The sequence below is a fragment of the Hyperolius riggenbachi genome, chromosome 3, assembly GCF_040937935.1.
Source record: "Hyperolius riggenbachi isolate aHypRig1 chromosome 3, aHypRig1.pri, whole genome shotgun sequence".
Lineage (NCBI taxonomy): Eukaryota > Metazoa > Chordata > Amphibia > Anura > Hyperoliidae > Hyperolius > Hyperolius riggenbachi.
In genome coordinates, this window is record NC_090648.1 from 179835671 (window position 1) to 179848782 (window position 13112).

Here is a 13112-nt window from a genome sequence, read left to right on the forward strand (position 1 = left end):
AGCAGAGATCACAGCACTTGTGACATACTAGAATGTCACTCAAAACTGTAATGAATAAATGCTTTCCGGTCAAAAATGCTGTACTAAGACATGTTTGTAAAGGAAGAACCTGACTGGTCAACACAGAAGACGGTTCTCTCAGACATGGCTCATTAGTCCAATGCAATTAATTCCTTTATTTGTAGTATACAGCTACAGAAGGTCTGCCATACAGACATACACATACTGCTATGATGCTGCCTGTATAAAGAATGATCATGCTGTATTCATACCAGCCAGGGCTTTTGAGGTTTCCTTGAAGTAATTCACGGTCACGCTCTGTATTGAGCGTACAGCTTCTTCTGCTCTTGAGTTCCACTGATCAGCTTCTTTCTGCAAAGCCTCAATACGTTTGGGACCGAAATCATCAGTTTCCAGTGACTTCTGTTTATGAAAACAACCAAACTAGAACTTAAAATGGAATTGTATAACTTCAAAGAAAAAACAATTTTGTTGTCTAAACCAAATATATCCATTCACTACAAAGCTTGTTTTATCACTGATACACTCTGTTGCTAAAGTCGCACTTTTGTCGCGAATTTAAAGGGAACTTGAAGTGAGAGGGATATGAAGGCTGCCATTTTTATTTCCTATTAAACACCAGTTGCCTGGCAGTTGTGCTGATCTCTTTGTCAGCAGCGTCTGAATTACACACCTGAAACAAACATGCAGCTATTTTTGTCAGAAAAAAAATCTGATCTGCATGCCTGTTCAGGGTCCATGGCTAAAATTATTAGAGGCAGAGGATCAGCAGGACAGCCAGGAAACCGGTATTGTTTAAGTGTACCTGAGACATTTGAATCAAAAAGTATTTATGCCTACATGGGGCTTCCTCCAGCATCTTTAATCCATGTGCTCCCTTCACCTTCCTCCTGGTCCTCCCCATAGCGCTGCTTCAAGCCCTGGTAAAGTCCCTGACTGAGTCAGGCGGGAACTACAGCACATGCCGGATCCTGGACGTGCATGCCCCCCCCCCCCCCCCCCCATTGCGCACTCCAGTGCCCGGTGCTTACGAAGGCAATGGGGCACACGCACAAATGGGACCATGCATGCAAAGTGGCCCACAACTCGGCTGGATTGCGGACTCCACTGAGGCTCAATGGGAGGGGTCCAGACAGACATGGAGGGAGGCAAAGGCCTGAAGGGGCTGGAGGAAGCCCAGGTAAATATAAATACTTTGGTTTCAAATATCGCAAGTTTACTTCAGATAAATGTCACCTTCCATATCTCTCTCACTTCAGGTTCCCTTAAAAGAAAACCTGAAGCTAGAGGAATATGGAAGGTGTCATTGCTTACTTCCCTGGTACATGTTTGACTTTAGCTCTGACCCCCTGCTGCTAATATCTTGAGATACTGAACCAAAACTAGTATGCAGACGTTTTACGATTCCACCGGTCACACAACCATTTGAGGTGAGTCAAAAGAAGGCATGCATGGGTCAGTGGAAGCCTAATCTGCAAATTACTGATGGCACGTGAAAAGTGAACAATGCAAGGTTGATTAAAAAAAAACAAAAAAAAAAAACTGCCAAGATAGTTCTATAGACCAGTGTTTCTCAACATTTTATTGGTATGTACCCCTTTTAAAACCCTGTACTCACCAAGTACCCCCTAGCATGGTAAACATTATCACACGTACTCCTTGACAAATATATATTTAATCATAGTACATTATAATTGGTTCTAAACCATTTCCAAGCATTTACTATTGCTTTTAATTAGTTAAAATACTAATTTGGTGCTGTTTAAATAAGATTTATCATTTTCTAAAACTCTAAATTTGTTATTTTTGGTTAAGTATAATCAAGCCCGAGTACCCCCTAGAACCCTCAGAAGTACCCCCTGGGGTACGCGCACCACACGTTGAGAACCTATGCTATAGACCTTTAAACAGTACAGACACAACCACTGATCAACAGTTCCCAGCCCACTTCCCATGTTTACTAGACAAAAAAAATAAAAAAAATGTTTACCAACCTTCCAGATTACACTTTTTATTGGTAGATTTTCCAAAATCAAATTTACAGTTCATCACTAAGGCAATGAGAGGCTGATCAAATGGCCTTTTCCAGAGAAAACCTTATTACTCTCACTTCAGGTATGCTTTAGGAAGAAAACCTTCACATAGATCTCCTACACGAGTCATCATATTGTTTGCCAAACTATAAAAATGTACATACTTAATATAGCCAAGAGATAAAATGTGATTTTCCCCTTTTTATAAAAAAAACCTGCATGTATTTATTTGGAAGCAAACACAACCACAGATCCAAGTCAAAATGATGCACAGGCATAAAACATTAAAGTGGATCCGAGATGAACTTTTACTCATTGCATATTTGTGTTCCTTTCCTATTGTTTATAGAGCGTTCCTCAAGCCAAATACTTTTTTTGTTTTTGTTTTAATACTATAATGCCCTATAAATTAAAAAAGCCTCCCCACAGGTTTTCAGAGAGCCAAGGCACTTTCAGACAGTAGCAAGGGCTCATGGGAGCTCAGTCTGGGCAGGAGGAGGGGGAGGTATTACTAGTCAGAGATTTCAAAGGCAGAGGGGAGGAGGAAGGGGGGGGGGAGATTAGGTTTTTTGCTCAAGATGTAGATAAGCTTGCTTCTGTGTAATGTTTACAAACAACATGGCTGCTGTCATTGTATCACAGGAAGAAATAACCATATTCTATTAAAACTGTTTGCAGCTAGATTTGCTGTGTAAATCTAAACTTTAGATAAGATATATAGACAAGTTACTTGTTATAGTTAGTTTTTCATTTTGGATCCAATTTAAGTGTGTGTTGCACATGTTAAATATCATCATGCAGAACAGCTTGCCCCCATCCCCATGATCCACTCAGGTTGCCACACTCCACTCAAGAGTTTATTGAAAGCGAGGTTTTGGAGTCCCTGTCTTGAAAAGGCATGTTATACTTGGCAACTGTTCTTTCCTTCAGCAAAAATCCCCCTTAATGGTTCACACTTTGATGCTATGGAACTTGCATTTACACCTTCCAAATGACTCCCAATATAGAAGACCTAAAAAACCCCTTCAACTTTACTTACCTGGGGCTTCCTGCAGCCCCTAGAAGTCCCGGTGCTCTTCCTCACAGCTCCAATATCACTCAGTCTTCTCCAGTCCCTTCCGTAGAAGCGGTGGCCTCTGCGCATATGCGTGCGCATAGCGCTTACAGTCCCACTCCTGTGTCGGGGAGCATTCTGCACACACAACATCCCGGGCACAAGAGCACGACTGCAAGCAGCAAGTGTGTGCACCTGCATGTGCGCAGAAGCCCCCCGACTCGGCCAGGTCAGCGGCCGCTACGGAAGGGAGAGGAGAAGACTGAGTGACATCGGAGCTGCAGCGAGGGACACAGAGACTTCTGGGGCTGGAGGAAGCCCCAGGTAAATAAAGCTGAAGTTTTTTTAGGTCTCGTGTATCCTTTATTTGGAAATTTTCCACAACCGAGATTTTCCAGCCAGCATAGCACCGCTAAATTTCCTGTGGTGAAATAGCAAAATCACATACTATTAAAAGCTTTTTCTCAGGTAGCAAGTTGCTTTCTATACAGCAAATAATCTAAAATTATACTATCTAGTTGACATAACAGTTAAAGTTGGAACAGATTCAGCACTTATCTTCCTTGTCACCTATTCCCGCAGATGCAAATATTACCCCTTCAGAATCCATCTGTGCTTGTGATTCTCTAAGAAGAGGAGTTTTGTCCCTTTTAAAGGAGTTGTTCCAACTCCCCTCCTGTGGGCCAGAAAACGAAACCCATGCTAGCTTGGGAACAGGACCTTAGCATCTTGTTGACATATCAACAGTGGATGCACTGTGCCTTAGCTAAAGGCAATCTTCAAGCCTCAGAGCTTGAGACCTTCCTTAACACGGACTTCCAATGTGAGAAATACCCTACAGTACGCTCCAGATGATGTAGACACGCCCGCACAGGTGCAGAAGAAACGACCCACTGGCGGGGTCGCGATGTGTACCGGCGACCAATGGGACATCACAAAGGACCGGGGCTGCAGCAAGAGACTGAGATGGCTGCTAGGGGCTGGAAGAAACCCCAGGTGAGTATAATATATTTCTCACATCGGCAGTCCTTTAAGCTATTGCATTGTGCATACCTAGTCCCCCTACGACTGAACAAAATTAACCTAGGTAAATCCCTCTCTGTGCTGGTTGCCAGGCTGTGGCCTCAATGGAGAATATGTAGTGATCCTGCCCAGTAGCATAAAAATTTTGGTATTGGGTGGCTAAATTAATAGCTTTTGTATTTGAGACCAGGTTTAGAAAATACTGTAAGATTTTATCAGGTCTTAAAGAGTCACTGAAGCGAGAATAAATCTCGCTTCTTGTCTCATAGTCAGCAGCGGCATGCGTGCCCCTGCTAAAACCCCGCGGCTAAACGAGGGTCCCTGACCCCCCAACATCCCCCCTGCAAAATCAACGACCAACCTGGTCGTAGATTTTGCTGCTGTTGAGGCAGGGCTAACGGCTGCAGCCCTGCCTCTCAGCGCATCTATCAGCGGCGCATCGCCGCCTCTCCCCCGCCCCTCTCAGCAAAGGAAGACTGAGAGGGGCGGGGGAGATGCGGAGATACGCGCTGACAGACGCGCAAGAGGCAGGGCTGCGGCGGCTAGCCCTGCCTCAATCCGGAAGAGGGGATGCGCTGTTAGGAGGGGATTTCGGGGGGTAAGGGACCCCCGTTTAGCCGCGGGATAGCTGTGTTTTAGCAGGGGCACACATGCCCCTGCCGACTATGAGGTGTGAAGCGAGATTTATTCTCGCTTCAGACTCTCTTTAAGGCCGATAAAACCAAATACAGTGAGCATATAGCGGTTACGGCTTAGGTTTATTTAGCATCTCAATGGTACAAACCTCAACTTAGCATTACACGCCTTTAGTTACCAAAGTTGATAGGAAACAGCTTTCAGAGAAGATAAATTCCACTATTAAGGACAAACTTCCTATACGCTATAAAACCTGGGACCCTTGGCTTGATCGATGTAGTGCTAGATGAGGAGTCCTGGCTGACTACGTGGAGAACACTTATTACTCTCTTGAATAATGTATTTAGGAGATAAATCGACATTATCCATAGCTTTCCTATACCAGTCGGTTTCTACATAATACCAACCTCTTAGCATAGTTTACTGTTCTTATTTTATTCTGTTATGTTTCAAATTTACTGCAGATGGCTTTACCAGTATAGAAACCGGATTATCCACCCCCAACACCACCTCGGGGGAACTTTGTGACTTTACATTGTAATTTTCTATATCCGCTGTACTGATTGTGGATGGCCATTCACTTGATTTTGCACTAAACTAAAAACCCACATGTAGCCTGTGTTTTTATAATGAATCAGTAAATTACCATGGAATATAATAAGAGAAGAGCAGTAGTTCCTGGCAATAATAATTTGATATATGCACTAGGTCAGTGCGGACAAACCCTGAGGCTGGTTTCACAGTAGGACGTTGCGTTTTAGGGGACGTTATGGTCGCATAACGTGCCCCTAACACAACGCCTGGTGCTCTCTGATGTGGACGTCAGAGTGAGCCGCGTTGTGCAGCTCACTCTGGCGTCCGTGATGCCGTGATGCGTACTCTTGGACGCATGCGCCATCACGTGGTTCCGCCCGGCCAATCGGCGCACAGAACGGCCGCTCCAGGAAGTAAACACTGCACGTCACTGAGTGCAGTGAATATTAATTAGCCATGTGCCTGGCCGCTCTCCGCTCCTCCCCAACGTTACTGAGCATGTGCAAGCAGTCTAACGCGGCTCTGCCGCTTATAAAGTACTGCATGCAGTACGTTGTCTTACGGCGCAGCGTTACTAAGTAACGCAACGTGGGCACTGTGAACAGCCCATTGATTTTTCATTGCGGTGCGGTGGGGTCCGTTACAGGCTGCTTTAACTTGCCTAAAAGGTATAAGTACATACAAGTATATAGCTTGTAGTTTGTATCAAAAAGTAAAATGCAATGCATTCAGGAGGTAACATTTCAGTGTATACCCTCAGTGGAGTCCCATTAAGTACCTATAGGATCCTTGTACACACTGTGGCGGTCCTTGTCCCCCAACACTCCCCAAAGATGTTGGGGGTGTGGTTTAGCTATCCCACAGAAGGGTCCATAAAAAAAAAAAAAAAAGACACCCACATTTTAATACAGGTGGAAATGGTATACTTCTGCGATGTTGATAAAATGCCAACTTTCACAGGAGATACCTAGGTTCAGTTATCCAATCTGTATGCACTAACATATATGAGACATACATAGAGGAGACTCCGGCTCCCTGCACAGACTCACAGAGACTCCGGCTCCCTGCACAGACTCACAGAGACTCCGGCTCCCTGCACAGACTCACAGAGACTCCGGCTCCCTGCACAGACTCACAGAGACTCCGGCTCCCTGCACAGACTCACAGAGACTCCGGCTCCCTGCACAGACTCACAGAGACTCCGGCTCCCTGCACAGACTCACAGAGACTCCGGCTCCCTGCACAGACTCACAGAGATTCCGGCTCCCTGCACAATCTACTGACATGTGTTGGAGGTAATTACAGCCAAGCCGGTAATTTACCTCACTACTCGGTAATTTCAGTTTTTCATGAGGTAACAGGCTTTATGAATTGACACTTTGCTAAGTGTTTGGGAAAGTCTGCTGTTTTCAGAATTACCACATGCGGTAATACTTTATGAATTGAGGCCTATAGTGTCCTTATCTTATTCAAACTAGGATACTGTCTGTTTTTGCATGCTGAGATAAGTTTGTTAAAAAAAAAAAAAAAAAAACACTGTCCCTGCAAAGGTACCCAGACCAGGTAAAAAAGGAAACAGAAAATGGGGGACATTTTAGAAGGAAAAAAAAAAAAAACACGGAAAGTTTACCTATATATTTGATCATGAACTGTTTCTTAGCAAGTTTTTATGTTTAGATGTTACAAACACCTTTAAAATCCAAGCCCCAGGAGGAGTATGGCTACCCTCGTGTGTGGGTACGTGGAAGGGGAGAGACACTCTCTTTACCTAAAATAAATAAAATTAAGAATTCTCATTCTTTTCCCAGGTTAGGTAAGACCCGTTCTATTGTTTAACAACATTTTTCTAAAAAAAACAAACATACATAGCATTGCTTAGAAGAGCAACCTCACTTGGTTAATGCCCACCACTACACAGTGTGCTCGTTGTGTCTCCACTCACCTCTACTGGCATGCAGTTTGCATCAACTGAATGAAGTTATCAGGTTTATGGCTCAGATATCCCACTGCAGGACACTTATAAACCTATAGGTTTCTCTTAGCAAAATATTTAATTGACTTAGTGTAAAAGCAATGCACTCCAAATGGGAAATCGCTGCAGTGTATACTTGAATTTCAGAAATAATAGGCCGCCTCTAGACTAATAACAAAACAGTGTGTATAAATCACTTTGACAATAATTGACTCAAATGACTCTCTACATAAAAAGAGCCCAAGAGAATTTCCAACAGAAAAAAGGCTTAAAACAGATAAACAGCAGTTCCTTACCAATATTTCCAGCTTGTATAACATCGCAAGTTCCCGCATATCCCTGAAAGGCTGCAGCAAGTATTGGTAAAACTGGGTTGCCACGGTAACTAATTCCATAAATGCTTCATCTTCTTCCTCATAAACTTTAAGTAATAACATCATCTTATCTGCTTCTTTATGCTGATGAAGAACCTAGAAAATTAAAAATAAGTAAATTATATTGCTTCTTAATTTCTTCTGAACCATTCCAATAACTGAGATAGAAATGACCATAAGTTTAGGAGATTTAATTTCTCCTATATGTTAGAAATAAAACTTTTACAAGTACCAAACATGCCTCAAAAACATTTTTTATGCAATCTGAGGACAAATTCATAAAAAGAATCTGTATTCTAAAAATTCTTACAATAAAAAGCATACCATTCTATTCATTATGTTCTCCTGGGCCCCTCTGTGCTGTTTCTGTCACTCCCTGCTGCTATCCTGGCTTGTAATTGCCAGTTTTAGGCAGTGTTTACAAACAAAAGACATGGCTGCTAACAGCATGTGATAGGCTGAGAGGAGCTCAGTCTATGACTCACACAGAGCCTGCAGGGGGCGTGGAGAGGGTGTGTATAGCTTCTATCCTATCACAAGCAGTGCAGCACATTCCAGCCTGAGCCCAACAAAGCCGTCAGAGGAAAAAAGATTAGATTATATAACAGAGATAGCCACTGTGCAACTAGGAAAGGCTGCAGTAAGACAGACCACATCAGAACAGGTATAGGAACTTATAGAAGAAATCAGGCTGAAAATTTTGTTACAGAGTCTCTTTAAGTCTGAACTGTTTGGTTGAGCAATTATCCTGTTAAGAAAAGGTGGGGGGGAAAGGCTGCGCGTCCCTAAACACATGCTGCAATTGATTGGTTAATTGCACAGGCATACACCGCCTCTGCTAGACTGAAAAATGCATGCCCTGCATCCAAGACAAGTGCTAACATTTATTAAACTAGGAGGAACTTTAGCTTCCAATATGGTTTGCATGCAAAGAATATTATACTAGACACTTGCACCACGGTGAGGCAAACCTCCGGGCAAGTGACCTAACCTAAATTTAAAACCTTGGGAGCAGCTAAGCAAAAAAAATTTGTAACTTACATTTGGTTGAACAGCGAGGAGAACGCCAGCGCATACCACTAAGGCTGCATCCGAAATGACCACCAGCTCAGTGTGCAGCACTTAAATAGATTTTCTGCACACTTTGCATTCAATTCAGATGCAAATCTGCTACTACTTATTATGCAAACATATATAATATACTTTGCATGCAAACCATATTGGAAGCTAAAGTTCCTCCTAGTTTAATAAATCTTAGCACTTTTCAGTCTAGCAGAGGCGGTGTATGCCTTTGCAATTAACCATTCAATTGCTGCATGTGTTTAGGGACGCGCAGCCTTTCCCCCCACCTTTTCTTAACTTTGTAACTATGTAACTGTCAGGCTAGCTGCTCCCAGCCCCTCCTCCCGAGTTTCCTGTTTGCATAATAAGTAGTAGCAGATTTGCATATGATTTGCATCTGAATTGAATGCAAAGTGTGCAGAAAATCTATTTAGGTGCTGCACACTGAGCTGGTGGTCATTTCGGATGCAGCCTTAGTGGTATGCGCTGGCGTTCTCCTCGCTGAGCAATTATCCGATCTGTATTGGAAATCAATGGACAATAAGAACAATCCTTTCTTCAGATCCATTCATAAACAAAGCACAGTTCTGATTAAAAAAGGGAAATTCCATTGTGCCTATCTGCTCACTGCTATTATCACCTATTCAAGATCTGAGGCCTTCTGTCTTTGTGAGGCTACCCCCCAAATAAAAAAAAATACATTTACAATCGATTTAAGCAAACCTGTAGTAGCCAAGATGTTTGGAACAAAGGAAACCATCTCCTGAGGGTCAAAATACACAGTGTATGTATGTCAAGCGCACACGTCCTAAGTATAATTTGCCTTCTTGAAACAAAAGGGTATTTGACATTATTCAGCTTTAAGTGAGCAACTATAGTTTCCCATGATGCATCACTCCTGAATTTGCAAATCATCTCTCTATGCACCTGAAACCAGGCTCACATCCAGAACCACTAGTGTAAAGCAAGCCTATAGCTTACACATTTTACAGCACTACATCAACCCAACCTGTCTCGGACTTTTGGTTCTCATCAGTACATGGCAGGGCTTGAACCAGCATTACAGAGCACCAGATAGCTCATGGTGACCCAGAAAACTAGGAAAGTATAAGGGGCTAAAAAGAGAATGACAAAGTCTCTGACAATGGCTTCAATCATGTCAGTTTTCTAAATAACATTTTATAATTCTAAGGTGCATACACACATCAGACTATAGTCTTTGGAAAATGAAAGATCACAGACCAATATTACCACCCTTCATGTAGTATGAGAGCCATACCTACAGTCTATTCTATGGAGCTGAACTCCACATCAGAAAAAAATCTTTGCAAGATGCTGCACACAAACATGCTGCACGCACTCAAAAGATCTGTAGCTGCAAAAGATCTGTTCCTGCCAAAAATCAATTCCTGCAAATTGCAATGATAGTCTATGAGATCTGCAGATCAGCATACACACGATTTAACTGACATTCATCTGCAGAACAGATCCACCAGGATGGATTTTCAGATCTGCGGATGATTGCTTGATCTGCAGATGAATGTCAGTTAAATCATGTGTGTATGCTGATCTGCAGATCTCATAGACTATCATTGCAATTTACAGGAATGGATTTTTGGCAGGAACAGATCTTTTGCAGATACTGATCTTTTGTGTCTGTACAGAATCTGTGTGTGCAGCATCTTGCAAAGATTTGTTTCTGATGTGGAGTTCAGCTCCATAGAAGACTGTGTAGAGTATGGCTCTTATACTACAGGAAGGGTGGTAAGATTGGTCTGTGATCTTTCATTTTCCAAAGACTATAGTCTGATGTGTGTATGCACCTTAAGGCCCTCTCACAGTGAACACACTTCAATCCGATTTTCTCATCAGATACGTTTTGCTGATCGCAAGGGCACATAGACATAGTAATTGCGTGTGTCGCACATAGCAGCATTTGTCAAGTGAGTGAAATTGTGCCTGGTAGTTCTCATCACTGCCTCTCAATCTTAAACACTTCGCCTCTAGGGGTTTTTCCCCTTAAAAACTAGAGCAATTTTCCGCTTTCAGCGCGCCTTCCATTCATTCACCTATAACTTTATTACTACTTATCACAATTAAATAATCTATACCTTTTTTTTTTTTTTTTTTACCACCAGTTAGGCTTTCTTTGATTTGAGTGGTACTTTTTGCTAAGAAATATTTTATACTAACTGCATTTTAATGGGAACATTAAGAAGAAAAAAAATGGGGAAAAAATGTGCCTATTTATCCCGGTTATTGCAACATTTAAAATATTTCCCTAGTACAATGTATGGCGCCAATATATTATTTGGAAATAAAAGTTCTTTTTTTCCGTTTTGCATCATCACTAAATTACAAGCCCATAAATTAAAACAACTGTAATATACCCTCTTGACATACATATTAAAGATCAGTCCCTAAGGTAACTATTAATGTATTTTTTTTTTCCACTGTCATTGTTTTTTATACAAAACATTTATTTGGACACCATGGAAGAGTGTGGGAGGGAAGGAGTTAAATTGAAAAGTGTGGGTGTTTTTATTCAAATAAATGTATGTCGGTGTAATTTTACTATTTGGCCACAAGATGTCCTCGCGCATTACTACCTATTAGCATACTTTAATGCGTGGAGGTGTTACTTCCAGAAGATACGATGCAGGCATCTCACTGGTGCCGGCGATCATCGACACGGGGACTTATATTAATGAATAGGAACTCCATTCCTATTCATTCATCTTTCGTCTAACAATCTGTGGTGAGAACGAGCGCGCAGCAGCAAGGGACAAGTATCTACGTCCCTCTGAGGTAAAGTGGCGTTTTGCAGGGATGTAGATACTCATCCTGGGGGAGGAGAAGTAGTTAAAGCACTTTTAAGCCGCATCTACACACGTAGATGCGGCCGCGATGTTCCTTATCAATGCTGATGCGGCTCGATTGATAAAATCCAACTGGACGGATCTTGCTTCCGCCGATTCCCTGCTCGCTCCCCGCGAGGGGACAATGGCAGGGAATCGAGCGGAAGATAAGCGGCGCCGGCGGGGACTCGTATGCGGCGCACGCGCGGCAAGTGGGTGCGCGGAAGAGGCGATCCAACGGCTAATCGAGCCGCCGGATCGCAGCCTCATCTACGCGTGTAGATGAGGCTTAAGAGTCACTCCCACTTTGACCAGAAGTAATAAGAGGCCTCTCAGGATTGGAACCCACTAGCAGTGCTTTTCTAAGCATTTATGATTTTAAAAGACCTTGCTAATGTAATGCTATGTGTGTGATCCCACTTGAGCGATGTGATTTTATAAAAATCCCCGATTGCATTACATTAGCAAGAGCTTTTCAAATCACCAGTGCTTAGAAAAGCACTGCTAGTGCGTTCCAGGTCTCAGTCTCCGTTAGCAGTCATAGGTGGCTTCCATTATCCGCCAAGAGTCATAGGTGGCTCCCAACACTTGTCAAGTGTCATAGGTGGCTCTTAACATCTGTTAGCAGTCATAGCTGAATTATTTGGCAGGAGTAATAGGTGGTTTCCCATTATTAGTTAGGAGTCACAGGTAGCCCGATTCTCTGTCAGAAGTGATGCCTGTCAGTGGTTAGCGGAGGAAATACTGTGGGGTAAACTAGGAGACTGTAGCACGTTTTTAATTGAAGTTCAAATGCAATTAAAGCATTGAAAAGCAGGAAATGCACTGCTGTGACAACTGAAAAGCTAGGATACTAGCACATTTTATATTATTACCACCACCCACATTTTTCAGAATTTCTCCTTCCTCATCCCCCCTCCTGCAAAGGGACACTTGGTTGTGTTTTCACCCAGGCCCACCTGGCCCCCTATCTTCCCCTGATAATCTCAGTGCCCTTTTTCCCACTAGTGATTTGATTTTAACACAAAAGCAGTGCCTGCAGCATTTTTCCTGTTTCGCCCGGGTTAACATTTGCGTTTTTTTCACAGAACCGGCCATATGGATACAGCCAGTGTGCTGTAAAATGTCAGTTTTCTATTTGTTCCTATGTAGCTGCAAAACTTTCTGTCTACGGTCCGTTGGGCACAACGCTCCGGGAAATTAGGTTCTGCTGCATTTTTTTGTCCGTTGAGTGGAACGGACAATAGATCCGTACAAGCAGATGGATGTGAACGGATCCATTGGTTTAACATTGGATCCGATCGCATACCGGTCCGTTTGTACAATATACGTTCCACTCCCCGCTAATATGAACCGGGCCTAAGTCTGTTTGTATTTAGTCAATAAGAATGCAAGCAAATTCCCAATGTATTTTTTTTATTTTTTTTTTTTTATATCAGAAATCACAATCGCGCAGTAAAACTTGCCCAATCACATAAGTGCATTCCGTGGTGTAAATCCAGAAAAGTGGTAATCCAGCGAGTTTGCAATCCTGATTTTTGGCGT

The 13112-nt window shown here is 42.7% G+C and overlaps 1 protein-coding gene across 1 annotated transcript in view; it reads right to left on the reverse strand.

Moving 5' to 3' along the window:
* The window catches only part of WHAMM (WASP homolog associated with actin, golgi membranes and microtubules), an 83933-nt gene that overhangs the window by 58059 nt on the left and 12762 nt on the right, over positions 1 to 13112 (reverse strand). The window contains exons 2-3 of the mRNA XM_068275368.1: positions 7570 to 7743; positions 273 to 423 (exon numbers count right to left, since the gene is read on the reverse strand). Of these exons, the coding sequence (XP_068131469.1) occupies positions 273 to 423; positions 7570 to 7743 (325 nt within the window). The remainder of the gene's footprint in view (positions 1 to 272; positions 424 to 7569; positions 7744 to 13112) is intronic.